We start from the raw sequence: 20,846 nt of genomic DNA, 5'->3' as shown, positions 1-20,846 counted from the left end.
AGAGGTGGTGGTGAAAGGCTTCTGGGAGTTGTAGTCCAAAAATATCTGGAGGTCCAAGGTTGGGGGGCACTGCTCCAATGCACACTCCACCAGGCAAGCGTGCAGGAACGCAACCAGCACCTCACTTGTTGGATCGTTTTATTTAGCCGTGTCCAACTCTTCGTGACCCCATGGACCAGAGCACGCCAGGCCCTCCTATCTTCTACTGCCTCCCAGAGTTGGGTCAAATTCATGTTTGTAGCTTCGAACGACACTGTCCATCCATCTCATCCTCTGTCGTCCCCCTTCTCCTCTTGCCCTCACACTTTCCCAACAGCAGGGTCTTTTCCAGGGAGTCTTCTCTTCTCATGAGTTGGCCAAAGTACTGGAACCTCAGCTTCAGGATCTGTCCTTCCAGTGAGCGCTCAGGGTTGATTTCCTTCAGAATGGATAGGTTTGTTCTCCCTGCAGTCCAGGGGACTCTCAAGAGTCTCCTCCAGCACCACAATTCCAGTACAATTCCAGCACCTCACTAATAAAGGGCAAATTTGACACCAAGGCTTCCTTGTTTCCCCTTCTGGAAACGTCTACTGCCAATAGGATTCTGGCCAATAGCTTTCTATCTTCAGTCAAGTTATTCCATTAAGAGGAGAGGCAAAGACCTTTATAAAGTAGGTGCCCCACAGCTGGGTTAACCCAAAGGCCATGGTTTTCTCAGCTGATGGAAACAATGCCAAACAACAACACCCCCTTCCTTATTCGGTCTGGGGATATTGTTCCCACTCATACTAGGCTGAAATCTCAAAATCTCTTTTGAAGGCACAATTAACAGACAACTTCCCCTTTCCTCTCAGTGATTTAATGGCGGCTTTTCACCTCCTGAGGTTCTGGATGCAAAGATAATAGCCAGAAAAAGTCATTAATCTCTCTCTCTCTTTCTCTCTACCCCCCTCTTTCCCTTCCTCCCTCGGCCACCTTCTCCTTGCAAGAATAATACTGTAGTAAAATGGTGCCAGATCCGAGGCTGTTTTGAATCGTGGCTCTGAAATTCACCAATCTGTTGCGCATCGGCGAAGGAGCCGGTTTGGTCAAGGCAGGGAAAAGCTTGCCTTTCAGGGGGCGGGGGGAAAAGAAAGCCCTGTCTTTGCTTGGAAAGCGTCACAACATTTGGGGGGGGGGAGAGAAAGAGGGGGGGGAATCCTAAACTCTAGAGTAAGCCCATGAAAGCTAGCTGGGTAGGTGGGTGTGCGTGCGCGCGCGCGGCTCAGGGGAAGGAAAGCAAACTCGCCAACAGCTGGAAAACCTCTGGCTGGGGAGACGCGGTGGCTTTTGCGCGCACCAGCCGGGATACTGTCTCCTCCTTCCTCGGGGCTGGTCCTTTAAGAAAGCCGAGGCGGACGGCGTCCCGAAGGCGAGATCGAGTCCCAGGGTCCGGATTATTTTGGGAGAAAACTTCCCCCTTGGATCCGGAGATAGGAGATTTCTCAAAGACTGGGTTTCCTTTTGTGTTCCGAGAAGGGGAAAAAAAGAGAGAGCGAAAGCAAACGAGAACTTTTGCCAAGCTCTCTCAGCACCAGAAGATTGAATTTTTGGGAGGGTGGATAAAAAAAAGAGGAAGAGACGCTCAAGTTCTTATCAAGGGGAAGAGCCGGTTCGTGTTTTTTTTTTTTTAAAGGGACTGCGTCTCCTTTGCCTTTCCCCCACCAAATCTATCTATCTAAATACGATGGTCTCTATCATCTCTGACCTGGACCCACTGAAAAGCTGGAAAGCGTTAAGGTAAGGTAGGCCGGTTTCTTTTCCCTCTTGACAAACTCTTCGCGGCGTTTTTCCTCCCGGAGAGCAAGCCTGCCTTCGCGGAAGATGCCCGGGGAACTTACTCTCGAGGAAACAGCTGCCTCGGATCGGGCTGCGAACAGCTGCTGTTTTAGCATTTGGGGGTGGGTGTGTGGAGAGGCGGAACTCTCGTCTGCGCTGCAACTTCGGAGTTGCAGCCGCCGCCTGAAGTCGTTCTGGGATTTCGGCACGCAGTAAGAAGAGCTTGTTGGTCGTAAAATTCTTTCCCACCCACCCCAGATGTGGAGGGGAGGGGGAGAGAAACCTCCAGCAGATGTTTCAGCCAAAGCTCCGGGGAGGGCTTAAATTACTATATGTTTCTTAACGCAGCAAGGAAAAAGTTGGCTGCTTTTGTGATTTTTAAGGTGGGATTTATCCGGAAAGATATATATATATATATCTTTCCGGATAAATCCCACCTTAAAAATCACAAAGTATATATATATAAACCAGGCAGGTTAACCGGTGAGATTTAATGCATTCAACCTGTTGCAGTAATATTATAATGTTCAATTACGTTTGCTTTGTGTCACCAGCCAGGAGTTCTTTAAAGGAAATGAAAAGGTTTTCCAAAGTTTTGAGATGGCCTAAGAACAGTGCTGTGGATCAGTCGTCACTGAGAATTAGAAAAGGGGTTAGTTTTCTAACCCCCCCACCTTTCAGTACTTTATCCCATATGGAAAGACATTTTTGAGCTGCGATTATCAGCTGAGCTGTTAATTGCTTTGTGGCCTTTGGAAAGAAAGCCAGGGATAGGTGCTTGACAAAGCTGTTATCTTGCAGCAAAGGAAGGGTGTGTGTGTGTGTGTGTGTGTGTGTGTGTGTGTGTGTGTGTGTGTGTGTGTGTGTGTGTGTGTGTTTTGTGAACATGAAGCTGGAAGAATACCCTCCCCCCTTTTGGTGGTGGGGGGAGGCAGGGCATTGAATAGTTTTGGGGAAAAGCTGGAACTTCCTATCTGTGTTGATACAATGCCTTCAGTGTACTATCAGCTCTGAGGGCTTGAAGGTCTTCCCTTTATCTTCGGAATTCTTTTAAAACTTTTATCTTGCCCTGCCCAGACAAGAATGCAAAGCCTGAGTGCAACTTCAAATGGTACCATCCCTCCTTTTAAATAATTCCTTTCATATCTCCTGACTTGGACCTTTGTGGGTGTAGGAAGTCTTTCTGTTGTGGGTTAGAAATTGAACTTTAAACTGTGAGTTTGATCATTTTCATAGTCCTCTGCTTGATGTTTGAGTGTTTGGCTTGCTGCCCCCGCCTTCCTCTTCCCCCCCCTCCATGGGCCTGGCTTCTCTGTTTTACATGTTGATCAGTGGTAAGGAAAATGTGTTCCCGCTCGTTTCGTAAAAGGCAGAAGAGCACTATCAGGAAGAGAGGTGGCAAACACGATGATTTATTTTATTTTATTTTGCTGATGTAGGCATAAGAGTATATTTGTATATTTGCTGTACATTTGGACCAGGGAACAAATATTCTGGAATACAGAGGTGGGAGATCACTGGAGCCAGAATGTGCTTTGTAACAACTAATTTTGTTATGACAGCTTTTGAAAGATCCAAGCTTCTTGAGAACTTGGTGCCACTGCTTATGGCTCAGTAAATTCTTTACAGGTATTTCACAATAGGTTGTCTTTTGAGTGTCAGCTGAGAAGAGCCGAATTGGCCGAAGTTGGTCTGAATAATCCAACATTCTCTTCACACACTTACCAACCACCTACTTCCTGGAAGCCCTCAAGATAGACGTGAGAATTTTAACCATCTCTTGTTATGACATTCCAAAGTATCAAAACAAGATATATTTTGACTGGTATTCAGAGACATAATCCTCTGCTATTCAGAGGCATAATCCTGCTCCTGAACCTGGAGATTGCATCTGTGAGGAACATTACGTTCCCTGAACTTGTCACATCTCTTTCTACTGTCATATTAGCCCAAGACTAGATAGGGACACATATCGCAGTTTGGTGCTTTGGCACAGTTCAGTGGATCAGGCCCACAGATGTTCTGTGGGCGCCCCAGATCCTGTACTCCCATCTGCTCCTGTGGGTGCCCACTTGGAGACAAAGGAAAGCCACGGAGCCCATGGTGCTGCTTCTACTGGGGTGCCCATAGGTGGAGGCAGGGCATGGAATTCTGTGAGTCTGATCCACCATAACCGCGGGAAGTACCCATCTCTGCCCAAGACCATCACTACCTCTTGAAGAACTGAGGCCATAAATTAAGCAACGCACAAGGATGTAAGCATGCTTACTAAGTCTTCCTAGGCTCCTGCTTAGGATTGGACCATATGAGTCACTTAGAGGGGTTTTTTTGCACTGGCAAATAGAAATATGTCACTGGGTACAGTACGCATAGCAGGTATATTTAGTCCATCCTAGAATTTGTGGTTTAGTCTTTGTAAAACCTATGAACGTTGCAGAGCTGTTTCAAGATGGACACAGAGTAGGTAGAGTCATATCTCATTACCAGGGCCGCCAATTTCTTTAGATAATCTTTTTCCTTCCAGACACAGCAGTTATGGGGCATTGGGGAAGGTTGCTTGTAGGGTGTAAGGATTCCTTTTGGGTCCCCAGGCTTCCACTTGCTGATCTTCTAACCCACAGACTTACACATTGGGATGTTAGAATAGTTCAACCAGATCACGTCACGGCCAGCATGCTGTTTTTATTGGTGAGAAGTCAGATCCCTCCGACCACTTCCATTCTTGTGGGTTGCCCCTATCAGTGTTAAAAATGGGGAAGGCCCAAAGCAGGATGACAGCGGACATCCGACGTTAAGATGCATTTTGGCCATGGATACACAAAGTGGTTAGTGGAGGTGGGGCCAATGGTCGGTAGTGCCAGGCCCAAGAAATGTTGGTTATACCCCCCCGGTGAAATTTAGGGTTTATCTCCCTTTTCTATTGGAGATCTTAATGAATCTCACCTAAGACATCATGAAAATTTGCAAATTACTTTGTCTTTTTAAAGACATGACTCATGGTGCCTCCAATACACTCGAATACTACTTCTCTCATTCATCTCTCACCCACATAATCCAGTGATATTTGCATTTTATTATTATTTTTACTTCCCCTGGATTTCTAGCAGGCACAGCTTTTAAGCTCTTTGGAAAGAGCTTCGCTGTCGTAAGGGCTCAGAATCTGATAGGCCTCCTCCACTATTTCAGCCTGTTGGATTACTACTACGCAAGATCTACCATTATTTCAAGATACCTCTTTATCTTCCTCTCCTCATTGGAGGGAATCTATTTTCCAGGGGAGCTGAGTTTAGGATGCCTGCCTTCTTCTGTTTTGCTCCAGGCACCAAGGACTGAGGGCACCAAGGAAGCCCCACCAATTTCACTTTTGGACACCCTTGCAAAAGACCCCATCCTGTCATTTTGTATGATGGGCTGCAGTACCAACTAACATAGACAAATGGAAAGCTTGCTCCTATACAGCTCAGACCAACTAGAATGAAGTGGGTGTCGTCTGGCAGCGGGACAAAATGAAGAGAAACATAGCCCTGGAAATGTTGGAGGCCATCATGTGCATTGGAAATCACAGTTGTGGAAAAGTGTGTCTGAATATCTTGTATTTAGAAGTGTCATAGAATAATGAAGCTGGAAGGGACCTATAAGACCATCAAGTCCAACCCCCTGCTTAATACAGGAATCCAGAGGAGATCTGACAGCTGTCCAATTTCCTTTTGAACGCCTCCAGCGTTGGAGCACTCACCACCTCTCGAGGTCATGGGTTCCATTGTCATACTGCTCTAACAGTTAAGAGGTTTTTTCCTGATACATGTATTCAACCTAAATCTGTCTTTCTACAATATTACTATGTCTCCTGCACTCTGGGAGGATTGAGAACAGATCCTGCTCCTCCTCTGTACGTCAGGAAGAACAACCTTCAGAATACGGCCAAAGAGCCCGAAAAACCCACAAGAACTACCTTTCAAGTATTTGAAAAGTGCTATTCTATCTCCCCTCTCCATCATTTCTCACTGCTGTCCTGTTTACAAAGAAACATCTTAGATTTTGCACCTAATTTGTTGTTGTTTAGTCATTTAGTCATGTCCGACTCTTCGTGACCCCATGGACCAGAGCACGCCAGGACCTCCTGTCTTGCACTGCCTCCCGGAGTTGGCTCAGATTCATGTTGGTCGCTTCGGTGACCCTGTCCAGCCATCTCGTCCTCTGTCGTCCCCTTCTCCTCTTGCCTTCACACTTTCCCAACATCAGGGTCTTTTCCAGGGAGTCTTGCACCTAATAGCTACTGATAAATGTATTATGTAGCGATTTGCCCAGAGTTTTGTAGTCCTTTTAAAAAAATTGTATCCCACTTTGGTTCCCCACAAGGGGAGAAAGTCAGGATAAAAATCAGATAAATAAGTGGAAAAAAATTAAGCAATTCAGACAACCTGACCCAAGTGAATGAAAGTGTGCATGCACGGCCCCTTTCTTTGACCTTCGCCCATTCAGCAGACCGTGTGAATGGCCGCAAGAAGTATATCAATTACAGGTGTGGAGACTTTGTCCATGTAATCTGGAACCCGACATGAAGCATTTAGATGCTGAGAAAGCAGTGAAGATCTCTAAAGCAGCAATGTGTGAAACATTTACGCCATCAAGTTAATTCTTTCCAATTGTGGAAACAGACACAACGTGTGGTTACAAATGCATGCATTTCTGGGCTTGCCATGCATGTTGCAGAAGGGCAAGAATGCATTTCTGGAAACATTTGAGAAATACACAAAACCCGCAGCGTGCAGTCGAAAATTCTGCCCAAATATATTTCGCTCAATGGGAGTGTGCATCTATCTACTAATGTGTTCCTTTATGGGGGAAAATGTGTTTATGCACCAAATAAATAAATAAATAAATAAATAAATAAATAAATAAATAAATAAATAAATAAATAAATAAATAAATAAAATACATACTTTCTTTCCTTCTTTAAAAAAAGTCTACATGGCACCAGTTTCAGATATCCATGAAAACAGGAAAAGGAAGTTTGGGGAAATGGACATGACAGATCAGTCCCCATCTAACCCCTTGAACCTGGCTTTTTAGATTCTCGCTTCAAAGCAATAATAATAATAATAGGTTTGAAGTCAGTTCTGATGTCTTTCAACCCTTTCCAGCGTTTTCCAGGCAGAGAATACTCAGAAGTGGTTTGCCATTCCCTTCTTCCACGGCTGCCCTGGGACTGTGCAGCTGGCCCAAGGCCACACTGGCTGGCTCACTTTGCAAGAGGCCCAGTGGGGAATCGAACTCCCAACCAGGTGCCTAAATCTCTGAGCTCTCTAGCCATCCTTGGAGCCATGGCTGTTCTATAAAGTCCATTGGCTCTATTAAATAAATTCTGTAAGGCTCCTAATTATTTTTCTAACTGTGGCCTTGTATCTTTGAACAGCCACAAGAAATTGAAAAACTAGCCGTGTAGTTCTCTTTCACCTGACTTGTTTTTTTAACTGCTAACACCCACCCCATCCTGCTGGTAAAATCACAAAAGAAATGTTAAAAAAAAAAAAGCCCATAAAGCGAGTGACGATCTTGTTTCCAAAAAGTGTGTTCTCTCTTCCAAACTCAGCTTGGCTGTTTGGTTCCCGATCCTGGTCATAATTGGAAATACAGCGTTCGGAAACAATGACAGCTACAGAAGACGACACGCGAAAGGGTATTTATTTTTGTGCTGCAAGTTTGAAATACAGCTTGGGAGCATTTTTATCCGGTGATTTAAACAGGTCATCTCCAACCTCATGATGCTAGGCAACAATGTATATGTGCCACGTGTTAGAATAGACGTGCTATTCTGGGAAGCTTACTGAGAATATATAAAAGTTTTTAATTTATTTTTTCTAAGGGACTGGATCCTACTCTATCAGGTTATGCTCTGCTTAGGAAGAACGGGAGGAGAAGAACAGGAGGCTTCTCAGCACAAATATGTTTGGGTTTGTTTTGTGTCGAGGGGTGAGGCTTCCTTCCCCATGAACTGAGTCATACCTTCCCTGGAACATGAAACAGGTGCAAAATTCCCTTATCACAACTAGAAAAAAATGTTGTTTTTTATGTTTGTATGGCTATTTTCCAGATGGCTATTTCTTCTTCTTCTTCTTTTTAAAAAGCCTTTCTACATGTGGCATTTAAAACTGTTTTTGTACTCCTGCCCGGAGTGTATCCACACAACGGCTTCATGAAGTAGGAGAGATCATGGTTGACCCTGAAATCAGCTCAAGCAAAGCGGTGGCTTTTAGGCAGCAAAACACAAGGGGAGAGGGGGTTGGCTCTGCGGGCACGCACTGCCTGCTGCTGGAACCTCCTGCCACTGGAGTGAGCGGGAGCTTATCTGCTGGTCTACAGCTCTCCCAGAGTGACTTTGCTCTGAGGACCCTGTTGGGTCCAGAGCTTATTGAAATAGCTGGCTGAAAAGCAGCAGGGTTGTCCTGCTGACACGGGGCCGGGAGGGCACTCCTACGCATTTTATTTATTTATTATTTATTTATATGCTGCTTTTCTCCCCATGGTGGGATGTGGTGGCGCTGCGGGCTAAATTGCAGAAACCTTTGTGCTGCATGGTCAGAAGACCAGCAGTCGTAAGATTGAATCCATGTGATGGAGTGAGCTCCCATCGCTCATCCCAGCTCCTGCCAACCTAGCAGTTCGAAAGCATGTAAATGCAAGTAGATAAATAGAGACCATCTCAGTGGGAAGGTAAACAGTGTTCCGGGTCTAAGTTGTGCTGGCCACGTGGCAATGGAAACTGTCTTCGGACAAATGCTGGCTCTACAGCTTGGAAACACGGATGAGCACTGCACCCTAGAGTCAGACATGACTGACTAAATGTCAAGGGGAACCTTTACCTTTACATTTCTCCCCATAGGGACTCATAACAGGTACAACAGTAGCTGCTCTGCCCTCCCCTCTGTCTTTATCAGTAATACGAAGGCAATGTTGACCAACTCTTCACCCACCTTCTCTCCATGGCCATGTTGTCATGCATAACAGAGAGTGGTGATCCCCTTGCAAGGAAGGATACTTGTTTTCTTGCATTACACAAGAGGAGCTCAGTGTCTCTATTGTTTTTGCTAGCAACATGCTAACCCGTGAAGGGCAGTTTCTTGTCTGAAACGACTTGCTTCTATTAGCCTCTCTAATTATTTTGATAATCCCCCATTCATGGAACTATAGAATAATTGAGTTGGAAGGGGCCTATGAGGCCATCAAGTCCAACCCCCTGCTCAAGGCAGGAATCCATATGAAAGCAGATCTGACCAATGGCTGTCCAGTTTTCTTTTTAATACTTCCAGCACTCACCAACTCCTAAGGTGATTGTTTCCATTTTTGTACTGCTCTAGCAGTTAAGAATTTCCCCCCAATATTCAGTCTAAATCTGGCTTTCTATAACTTGAGCCCATTATTACTTGTCTCTGGGATGACCGAGAACAGATCCTGCCCCTCCTCTGTATGACTACCTTTCAAATATTTGAGAAGTGCTATGCTATTTCCCCTCGGTCTTCTTTTCTTGAGGCTGTTCATTTTTGTACTGGAGAAGTATAGTAGGACAGATCACTCAGAAGTTTCTAAAAATGTTGATATCACTGAAGTTGTATCTTCTACCGTCTTCTTTTCCCCCAACCACTCAAGAGCAAGTTGTTTCCATTATATTAAAAATCTTTTGTTGACCTATTTGAGGAAAGTTCCAAAGGGCCTCTAGAAGGACATTTCTGTCAAAACCTGATAGTGAGACAAAAGGAGCCAAACTTGTGCAGGAAGTTGGAATGAGCTCACAATTTGCTTTCTAAAGAGGGTTACGGATTAACAATTGTTGAACTGTTCCTTGCAGTTCATGCATTTAATTTGCATGGAAGTGAACCCACATTGAAGGGTGACAGATCTATTGAGCAATTTGTCAACAACAGCTCTTTTGACACTAATAATTTGAGTTCTGTTTGGGGCCGTCATCCACTCACAGGTTCTTATTAGCATGAAGATCATATCCACAAATGAGGTACTTTTAGGGCAACCAATGTTGCATTCTAGGCTAATAGTACAGATGTAGAAACAGATGTTGTAGATAGCTGATAACTGCAGCTGAAAGCATGTGTTTGAAGACTTCTTAATCTGGTAATTTGCACATTCCAGGAGGTGAGAAGTATTCCTGCAGTGGCAATCACATGCCATCATTCATTGGATATTTGCTTCTTCTACTGGTGGGTTATCTATAATGTCTGTTTCTGCCCTTTGGTGAGAATGGTGGTCTTCAGTTTGCCAAAGGTATGGCAGTGAACTGTGATCATCTTGTGTTCTTCATGAGGAGTAGAAAGAGGGGTTTGTATTTTGTTGGCAGGCCATTGGAAAAGTAGAAGATACCAAAATACCGTATTTTTTCATTTATAACACACCCCCATTTATAAGACGCCCCGCCGCACACCATTTTCTAATTAAGAAAACTTAGCTTTGAGGATTCAGCCTCTGGGCTCAGAACGTCAGCCATTTTGTCTCTTTTGAATCATGAAGGAAATGTGTTCCAATTGGTTTGTTCAGGATCAGCTCACGTCAGTTCCATAAGGCTCGTGATTGGAGGAAGCTAAGTCTTCTGACTGTAGGAAACTAAGCCTCGTGGCTGAAGGAAGCCTGTTTACAGAGGCAAGTTATGTGCCGTTTTGTTCTCTCCTCAGCTATCTCAACTTACTTGCGTGTAACAGAAGCCCCTCAATTTTTAGGGCAATGATTTTAGGAAAAAGTAGCATCGTATAGATGGAAAAATACAGTAAAAATAAAAATCCGTGATTCAGCACTATGAGTGAAGTGTGTGAGTGAAATAGCTCGAGCAATAGTTTTCAAAAGTTGAGACTCTAAATATCGTTGAATGACAACTCCTTGCAATCATAACCATGCTGATAGGACGGTCCGGGATTGGAAGTCTGACATTTACTTACTATTTTATTGTTTTATTTCTAGTCCGCCTTTCTCCTGATGAGAGGCCCCAAGGTGGCGCACAGTGATTAAAAAGTCATACTAAAAACATATTAAAAAGCAATTTGACTAATTCTAAAACATTAAAAAACCTTAGAAACACAATAATAGAATAATTGAGTTAGAAGTCCAACCCTTTGCTTAATGCAGGAATCCAAATCAAAGCCAATTTGACAGATGGTTATCCACGTTTCTCTCAAATGCCTCCAACATGGAAGGGAAGGAGGAGATGGACAAAAGACGTAATGAATTCAGGAGGGGCTCCATCTTAGTTATTAACAGCTTAGCCTAAACAGGGAGATTGTTAACTCTTTGTGAAAGGATAAAAGGGAAGGGTCTAGTCTACCCTCTTAGAGAAAGCATTCCACAGAATTTGGAAGCAGCCACAGAGAGGGCTTTCTCCTGTGTCCCAGTCAAATGTGCCCATGATGACAATGGGACTGAAAGTAGGGCTTCCTCTGAAGAACTTAAGGGCCAGAAAGGCTCAGTCTTTGAGGACTCAATCTAAGATCCACTGGATTAGAATCTTGTGTAGATGCTCACGTGTAGAGATGAATACCTGGCCAAGGAGAGAGCAAAGAACGAATTTGGGCGGAGAACACTGCCAGCTGTATGAGTCTACTCAGGGCAACTCACATGCCATTAACAACAAGCTTCACAAAGGCCCGGTTTTCTTTCTTTCTAGTTCTCTTCAGGGATGTTGGCAAGTCTTGGGGTCCGAGCCGCAAATCCGAGTCTTTGGTACCAAATCCAAGTCCCTGGAAACAAGTCCCTATTAAAAACAAGGGTGGTTTTTTTGTTTTTTGTTTGTTTGTTTGTTTGAGAAAAAGGAGAGGGGAGGGTTCATCAGGATCTTTTCCAGGGAGCCCTCTCTTCTCATGAAATGGCCAAGGTATTGGAGCCTCAGCTTCAGGATCTGTCCTTCCAGTGAGCACTCAGGGTTGATTTCCTTCAGAATGGATAGATTTGTTCTCTTTGCAGTCCAGGGGACTCTCAAGAGCCTCCTCCAGCACCACATGTTACTGTGAAACATAGTACTCTTCAATTAGAGGAGTGTGCTGTGTAAAGTAGCCACCCTGGGCTATATTGTGTGTGTCACCCATGCACACTTCATACCTTCTCTCTTGGCAAATGGAAGTACCTATATTACACTAACGGCGATGGAAGTTGGAGTAGAAACGGGATCTGTTCCAGCCCAGTGGCTAAATGAGATAACCAACTGCACAGAGCTGGAAAGAGCCAGTGAAAAATGTAGTGTTGAAAAGAAGTAGTGTGTTACAACACATAATTTATATGTTGGCTAAATCAGGGGTGGCCATCGGTGACCTTCCAGCTAGGTAAGTCTGCCTCCAGCTGCCATAGCTTCTCACCCTTGGCTGGCGTAGCAACATCACATGAAAGCTATAGGCTAAGAACATCTGGAAGGGTAGAAATCATTACAGCTGCAATATAAGAAACGGTGCAATTGTGGTATGTATTTAGAACACTTCCCTTTAAGGGATGTTCTTTCAATTTTTTTTAATGTGTGCTTTAATTGGTTTAATCTCTAGATTAATCAGTGAAAGCTTTAGGTGCTTGAAGGACACCTTTGAATTGGAAAGGGGAAAGCTATTTTATGAAGCTGTGTATTCAGGGCACATTTAAAGTTTTTGGGATGCCATCGGCCAAAGGTAAGCAAGAGGAGAGAGAGGAGCCAGAAGTGGCTCTTGATTCTCAGAGCAGGAGGAATTATGCAGATGCATGCTGTGGTATGAGACTCCTAGAAAACACGGGAGGAATTGCTCAAAGGCATGAAGAAGGAATGAAGTTGACCCAGTTAAAAATGTATATTTATTCAATTTACTTGATTAATAGACCAGCCTTCAATGAAACTTTCTAGGTGGCTTAAATAAGTCGCCCTGAAGAGTTTCTCAAGTAAACATTCCCACTTCAAGGAGATTGTGGTCACATTTAAGTTTGCCACTCTTACGCAAACATGGTGATCTGATTCAGGGTGTGCCTCTTGGGCTAGCTAATTTGTCAAGTCCGCTTCTAACCAGCATGTCAAGTTCATTCCATCCTGTTACTGTATTGCTCTGTGTAGACTTTTTACAATGCCTGGTCTTGGTGCACATTTTTCAGTTTTTCTTTCTTTCACACAGGGTAAACCGATGTTGTGTGTATTTTTCTCTGATATGTGCATTTTTCAAAGAAATATATGCATTATGCATCTCATGCGTCTACATTTTGGGTGCCTTATTACAATTGTTGGGACTTAAGAATATAGTTTTTTGGAAATGAGTAGCTCTGGGGTACAGCTGTGCACGATATATCTTGAGTTTTAGTTCTGGGGAATTGGGTGCATTGGTATTTAAATGCAAACCCAACAAAAAATTTCCCTCGTTCCTCCCTGGAGCAGTAAGGTAGAGAAAGTAAGACACTGCCGTACTATGGATATATTTTGCTTAGGATCTCGCCCATCTTTTCTAACCAAGATCATATCAGGTAGGTCAAGGTAATCATTCAGGGGTAAACCATGACCATTGCATACAAAATGCCTTACTTTGCATTTCATTAAAGGAATAGCTTTTGGGGATGTGAAATAAGGTGCACCTTGAATGAAAGAAACAGCGTTACTCTTGGGACCTTCCAGGAGCATGGTTTCGGAGGCAGATTTGGCACCCTGGAGCATGAGACCACGTGCTCTTTTTGGACCACACATTACCTGTCCATGGCATAGGCAATCTTCCTGAGTTTGACTGAACTATAATGGTGCCTCGCTTAACGACAATAATCCGTTCCAGGAAAATCACCGTTAAGCAAAAACATCGTAAAGCGAAAATAAAAATCCCATTGAAACGCATTGAAACCTGTTCAGTGCGTTCCAGTGGGGTAAAAACTCACCGTCCAGCGAAGATCCTCCATACGGCGGCCATTTTCGCTGCCTGTATAGCGAGGAATCCGTCCCTAAACACAGCGGGGAGCCATTTTAATCACCCGGTGGCCATTTTGAAACCACCAATCATCTTGTTAAAAAACATCGTTTTGCAAAGAATCGGTTCCTGAAGCAGGGAATCGATCATCGCAAAGCGAAATCCCCCATTTAGACCATCGTTTAGACCACTGGTTCTTAACCTTGGGTAACTCAGGAGTTTTGGACTGCAACTCCCAGAAGCCCTCACCACCAACTGTGCTGACTGGGCTTTCTGGGAGTTGCAGTTCAAAAGCATCTGAGTAACAAAGGTTAAGAACCACTGGTTTAGACCAGCGTAAAGTGGATTCGTCGTAATGCGGGGCAATCATTAAGCGAGGCAGCACTGTATCTCAAAAGCCAAAATCCTGTTGCCTGCCATAATAAATCACACTAAAGTAGACCCATGGAATCAATGGGGATATAATGAGTCATTTCCTCCATAAGTCCCATTGGTTCAAATAATCCTACTCTAATTGTGATTTACTATGCTAAAATAATCTGCAGTTAGAGTAGACCCATTTGAACCAACGGGATTTAGAAAGGACTTGGCTCCTCAAATCCCCACTGATTTAGTGGACCTACTCTAGTGTGATTTACTACACTGATTTGGCCAATATAATGTGATTTCCTGAGGCTGCTGGTACAAAGCATATTCTCGGTCTTTGTTACTCTTGTCTTGAGCAGCATGTGTATGGGGGCAGTGAGCAAGCAGTTGTTTAAACCAGGACTCAACAACCTGATGTCCCACTAAATGTTGTTTGATTCCGTTTCCCCAAGAGTTGGCCAGCATGCAAAATGATCAGAAATGATGAGGTTGTAACCTAGAACTATACGGGGGGAGGCAGTTCTCCTATTTCTTCTTGCTATGAATAAGAACCAGTGTTTTCTTAAGATATGGATTAAGCCAAAGGAAAACACTGAGACAAAAAAAATACAAAGTAACTCAACCTCAGTTCCACAGCATGTTATAGTGCATCCACACTACACAAGGACAATAGTTTGATATCCCACTGGTTTCCAGACAGGGTCCTCAGTAGAGATGGGGACGACTCACGATTTCGACTAGTCATCCTGCTTCTTGAGTCATCAGGAGCACAAAGTTGCCCCCATGAACCGACGAATAGCGAATTTATTCATCAATTTGTGGGGGGTTACTAAAAAAGCCACCCACCCCTGCCCCCAGCTGCCACCGCCACGCCTCCGCCTCCGCCACCTCCCCTCCACCCCCCGCCGATACCCCCTTACTGTAATCGTCGCCACTGCTGCCAAGGTCTCCAACTGACCTCTGCACCCATGGCTTGTAGAAAGGGACACTGACTGCCCTTTGCAAAGATGGCGGCTGCAGCTTCATTTAGAATAGGGACACTGCAGCTGCCATCTTTGCAAAGGGCAGCCTGGTCTCCCTTAGCCTGCCTTCTCTACCCTAAATGAAGCCGCAGCTGCCATCTTTGCAAAGGGCAGCCAGTTTCCCTTTCCTAATGGAGACCTTGGCAGTGGCAGCGACAATTATGGTAAGAGGGTGTCAGTGGGATGGGGGGGGGCTAAGGTAGGGAGAGGAAGGGGGTGGGGATAGGCTGTAGGGGTGGCTGATCGGCAGGCCAGTAGAAAGAATGGAAAAGCCATCGGATGGCTTCAATGAAGAAAAATGGGGAAATATTCATCCCTTCATATTTGTGGGGGTCGCTGGAACCCACGAATATGAAGGGACGAATATTTAACAAATCAGCAATTTTAGAAGAATATCGTGATTTATTTATTTTTCATTTGTCCCCATGTCTAGTCCCTAGATGTTCTTGGATGACAACTCTCAGATATTCTGCTCAGCGCAGCTAGTGGGGAAGTCTTCTGGCAATTTTAGTCCAAGAACATCTGGGGAACCACATTTCGGAGCCACCGTTCTATCTAATTTGATACCACTTCAATGGTCATGATTCCATCCTAAGGAATATTTGCAGTTTGTGTTCTTAGAATTAATTCTGTCCGCTAGCGAGCTGTGGCACATGAACAACAGCAGAGATGGCTCAGTACCTCACCAAATTACAAAGTCCAGACTTCCATAGGATGGAGCCAGGTCACTTAAAAGTGTTATAACCTAAAAACTTTTTACTTATCCTCATCTGTTTACAATGTAAGAGGGTTCACTTTGGATCAGATTAGAGGCATACCTGATCCAACCTTCAGATCCCAAAAGGGGCAACCAGTTGTTTGAGGAGCTTCCTACCTCATACCCTCTCTTGCACTCCCCATGGCCTAACATGTAGAAACATATGGCTTCTAATATTAGGGGGGATAACATCGCCTTCCTGATCAGTAGCTATAAGCGAAACCCAACCTCTATGAATTTATCTAGTCCCTTTTAAAACCTACCCAGGTTAGCAGCCATTACTAAATAGAGTGATATTGAATTCTGCAGTTTAACTACACAGCAGGAAGAAGGATATCTTTCTGTCTGTCTTGGAGTGCCCAGCATTCCGCTTTAAGAGGTGAGCATGGTCTTAGTTTCCAATAGTGATGTATGGAAGTGAGAGCTGGACCATAAAGAAGGCTGACTGACGAAGAATTGATGCTTTTGAATTGTGGTGCTGGAGGAGACTCTTGAGAGTCCCCTGGACTGCAAGGAGATCAAACCTATCTATTCTGAAGAAAATCAACCCTGAGTGCTCCCTGGAAGGACAGATCCTGAAGCTGAGGATCCAATACTTTGGCCATCTCATGAGAAGAGAAGACTCCCTGGAAAAGACCCTGATGTTGGGAAAGAGTGAAGGCAAGAGGAGAAGGGGACGACCGAGGATGAGATGGTTGGACAGTGTCATTGAAGTAACCAACATGAGTTTGACCCAACTCCGGGAGGCAGTGGAAGACAGGAGGGCCTGGCGTGCTCTGGTCCATGAGGTCACGGACATGACTTAATGACTAAACAACTAATGGTCTTAGTATTATCAGATAGTGATCTGTCATCTTTCTCTACTCCTTGCTTTCATGACACCCCGTATTTGCTTCCTCCCCCCCAAGCCAGACGGCCTCAGACATTCTGGAAAGACAACACCCTTGCGGCCCTCTTTTGCCGTTGCTCAGAGTTGGCTGTGTTTTTGCTTTCTTCATTCTTCATCTCTCTCTCTCTCTCTCTTTTTTTTTTTTGGCTCCTTTTTCTGCATTTGTCACCAGCTGACTTTCCTTTCAACATTTTATGCCGCCACTTCAAACTCCCCGTTTCCATAATCGTACGGGAACAAACATTGTATAAGCTGGTCTCTCCCGTGGTTATTATATATTTCCTTTTCAATTCTCTACAAATAGAATACATTGAGATAGACTGGACTGAGGTACCACATGGGGCAGATTAAGAAGGGCTGTGGCATGGAGGGTGTCTCCAACTAGCTATTGTGTTTCCTTGAAGGACAAGTAGAAATTGGGCCTTCTGTGCGGGAGACTATTTTAAAAAGTTACTTCAAGTTCTTGTATGTGAAAACAGAGACAGGAATCTCAACTTTTCCCCTTTTTCGGATATAATAAGCTGGAGTAAGCAAGCTGAAGGAATTGCTCAGTTTGGAGTCGGCCCAGAGTAAGTTCCAAGTTTGGACACTGATAATATATTTTTTTATTGACATTTCAGTCCAATGAAGTTCGTGTTGGTAATTCTAATATGGCAATTTTGTTCACTATGCAAACTGTTGGCCTCATAGTGTATGTAATAATGTTTATGTAAGTCATTTTTATGAGGAGAACTGATTTAAAGTATGGGCCGAGAGCAGGAACTGTGAGCAGCGAAGTCTTTGGTTTGAAAGCTAACGGCAGCCATAGCTTGATAATACTTTTGTTAAAAAATTTAGCCTCAGTAATTTCAAAAAGTTACTGTTTTGGACAATACCGCTCTGAATGTCCTTGCCAGTAATGCTTGCTGGGGGGGGGGAGTAACTTTCCCAAGTTCTCTGTAGTTGGACTTAAGGGTGCAAGAAAAAAATAAATCTGGCTGTTGCCAAGATTGTAGTTGAATTTGGCCATCTTGACCGAGTGAGACAGAAACTGAAGGATTATCCCACTTGAGGGATCTTAGCTCTACATGAAATTGTTGCCAGATGTTTTTCTCACTGTGTTTTTTTGTAATTAGTGCAAAATACGGTTTGTGACCATTCTGTTTCTGCACATAACGTATATATTATTTCTTGGTGAAGGTAAGAGTACATTTCTGTGCACATGGATACACACACAACCCAAGGACGTGAAGAGGCACACAAAAGGATGCAGAAAAACCATGCTTGTACTTTTACTACTTCACACAAAGCAATTGTTAGCACATTTATAATGTTGGAACTGCAGAGATGTTCCAAGGGACGCTCTGGATCATCAAGTCCAGCCCCTGTCAAGAAGGCACAGGGGGGAATTGAACTCCCAACCTCTGGTCCCTCAGCCAAATACCCAAATCACTGATGCATCTAACAGTTTTTCAGTGCTGAATGTGTAACAGAAGTTCACAGAACATGTTCACATTTTCTCTAAGAGCTACCCCTCCACAAGAGCTGTGATTTGAACCCAAAAGGAACAGATAAGCGAGTGGGTCTATTGGGACATGGTGGCTCTGTGAGTTAAACTGCAGAAGCCTCTGGGCTGCAAGGTCAGAAGACCAGCCATCGTAAGATCGAATCCACGTGACGGAGGGAGCTCCCGTCACTTGTCTCAGCTCCTGCCAACCTAGCAGTTCAAAAGCATGTAAATGCGAGTCGATAAATAGGTACCACATCAGTTGGAAGGTTACAGCATTCCCTGTCAAGTCGCACTGGCCACGTGACCATGGAAACTGTCTATGGACAAACGCTGGCTCTATGACTTGGAAATGGAGATGAGCACCGTGTCCTCGAGTCGGACACGACTGGACTCAATGTCAAGGGGAACCTTTAAGCAAGTGGGTCAGCTGTGATGACAGGCATGTAATGACTAGAGATCTAACTAGGTAAGCATTGTCTTCCCACTCATACAGAGGAAAGGCAGGATCTTGACCATCACAGAGTGAAGGACATGTAATAATGGGCTCAAGTTACAGGAAGCCATATTTAGGCTGAATATCAGGAAAAAACTTCTGAATTGCTAGAGCAGCACAACAATGGAACCAATGACCTTGGGAGGTGGTGAGCACTCCAACACTGGAGGCATTCAAGAGAAAATTGGAGAACCATCTGGCAGATCTGCTTTCAGTTGGATTCCTGCATTGAGCAGGGGGTTAGGTTCAATGACACTATAGACCAGTGGTCCCCAACCTTGGGTCTCCAGATGTTAGACGTCAACTCCCAGAAGCCTAGGCAAGAACATCTGGAGGCCCAAGGCTGGGGACCACTGCTATAGACCCCTTCCAACTCTATGATTCTATGATTCCCAGACTTATCCACTGTGCCTCTTCCCTTTCCTTTGTTGTTGAAAAATACACAAGCTCCTTCAGGCAGGGATCTGCTTCTTTTTTTGTTTTGTGAATAAACTTTATAATGCAGTCCTAGAGAGTAAGCCAAAAAAAACCAGTGGGTGTAGCCCTCACTGAATAGAGTAAAGCTTACCTCCAGATGAGAATACATACTCTATAGACTACTTCTATAGAAATGATGACAATGCAGGGAACTTTCCACCAAAGGATTTGGAGGATTTGTCGTTCTCCCGTGTGAAGAACTGCTCCCTGGTTTGTTTTCTTCTTCTGTTGTGTTGGGTTGTTTCTTTTCTTTTTGTGTGACCGGGAAGGGAAAAGACAGCTTTGGCTTGAGTTCAACAGCTTTTCTCCTGACACGAGGTTCGTCCTTAAGTAAGGCAGAAGAGAGTTGTTGCCATCTTTGAGCATGTGCTTAAAATAGCCACGGTGATGGGTCAACTGATCTTCCACATGCTGGATCTCTGTTTGTTTTGAGGGCTCGGCAAGTCATTCTGTGTTCAGAAAACTACTCGTAGGACTCATGCGGAAGGAGCCAAACTGAAGATCATCTGTTATGCTTTTGACATGCTTTGAAAGGACAATTCTGGCCTCATTTTCCTAAACAAAAAAATACACAAGCGGCTGTTTGTAGTACATTTTAGGCCCACAACCCCAAGAATTAATGAGGGAATTCTATTTTCTATTAAGCTTCCCACCTACCATATTTTTCCGTTTATAAGACACCCCCGTTTATAAGACACCCCCTCTTTTCTAACCCCCAAATTACAAAAACGTAGCTTTGAGGATTCAGCCTCTGGGCTCAGAACACTCGGACATTACAAGTCCCTGTTGCATCTGAGCCTACAGGCTCCACCCCCCCCCCCCAGGTATGTTCCAATTGGTTTGTTTAGCATCAGCTGACGTCAGTTCCGTAAGGCTCATGATTAGAGGAAGCTAAGTCTCCTGACTGGATGCTAAGCCTTGTTTAGGATTGAAGGAAGCATGTTTACAGAAGCAACGTATGTGCGGTTTTGTTCTCTCCTCAGCTTACTTCCATTTATAAGACACCCCTAATGATTTTAGGAAAAAGCAGTGTCTTATAAATGGAAAAATATGGTAATCTTACTGGGCCAGTGGGAGGATTCTAAATGATCAAAGGCCAACTGAGCTGAAACTTGGCCACCTGAAGCTTTGTTCAATCTAAACTCCCTTCAGTCCAAGCCGGTTGATAACTAGTTAGGACTAACCATATGCTGACCTAATCTTATGCCAGCAGTGTCAGTATTTGCTGTGCTAGAGAAGGCTTGTATCTTGCTTAACCTCATTCCTCTCCCTGTTTTCCCATCTTTGCACTTTTTTCCTAGTTTTTGTGCCAGCAAATCTTAGCATTCAGGACAATTCTACTATTAGCAGATATCTAGCTGGCAAATCTCCAGTAGTAAGTTGCAGCTAGAGTAGTCCCATTCAGTCAGTGAGTCAGCTTTAAGTTCTATTGATTTAATGGGCCTACTCTGCTTCTGGATTGCTACTACATTTCAATCATTGGCCAAAATCTTGTTGCTTAGTAAACTGCTTTAGAGTAGACCCACTGAATCAATGGTGGTTTGGTGAATCAATTCTTCCTTTTGATCTATTGATTCAAAGGGGCCTACTCCAGCTACGATCTATAATGCTAAAGTAGGTTGCAGTTAGAATAGGCTTGTTTGAATGAATGTAACTTATGGAGGA

At 44.1% G+C, this 20,846-nt stretch overlaps 1 protein-coding gene across 2 annotated transcripts in view; it reads left to right on the top strand.

Annotated features, from left to right (window-relative positions):
- Positions 1-1,398: 1,398 nt before the first annotated feature.
- The window catches only part of CELF2 (CUGBP Elav-like family member 2), a 607,596-nt gene continuing 588,148 nt past the window's right edge, over positions 1,399-20,846 (top strand). Inside the window, exon 1 of one of the 2 annotated variants that reach the window (XM_073002525.2) lies at positions 1,399-1,758. In XM_073002525.2, coding sequence (XP_072858626.1) covers positions 1,706-1,758 — 53 coding nt within the window. In that variant the 5' untranslated portion in view covers positions 1,399-1,705. The remainder of the gene's footprint in view (positions 1,759-20,846) is intronic. The other variant, XM_078376465.1, reaches the window with a different exon arrangement.

The sequence above is a fragment of the Pogona vitticeps genome, chromosome 5, assembly GCF_051106095.1.
Source record: "Pogona vitticeps strain Pit_001003342236 chromosome 5, PviZW2.1, whole genome shotgun sequence".
NCBI classification, from domain to species: Eukaryota; Metazoa; Chordata; class Lepidosauria; order Squamata; family Agamidae; genus Pogona; species Pogona vitticeps.
This window is presented reverse-complemented; position numbering and strand designations above follow the sequence as displayed.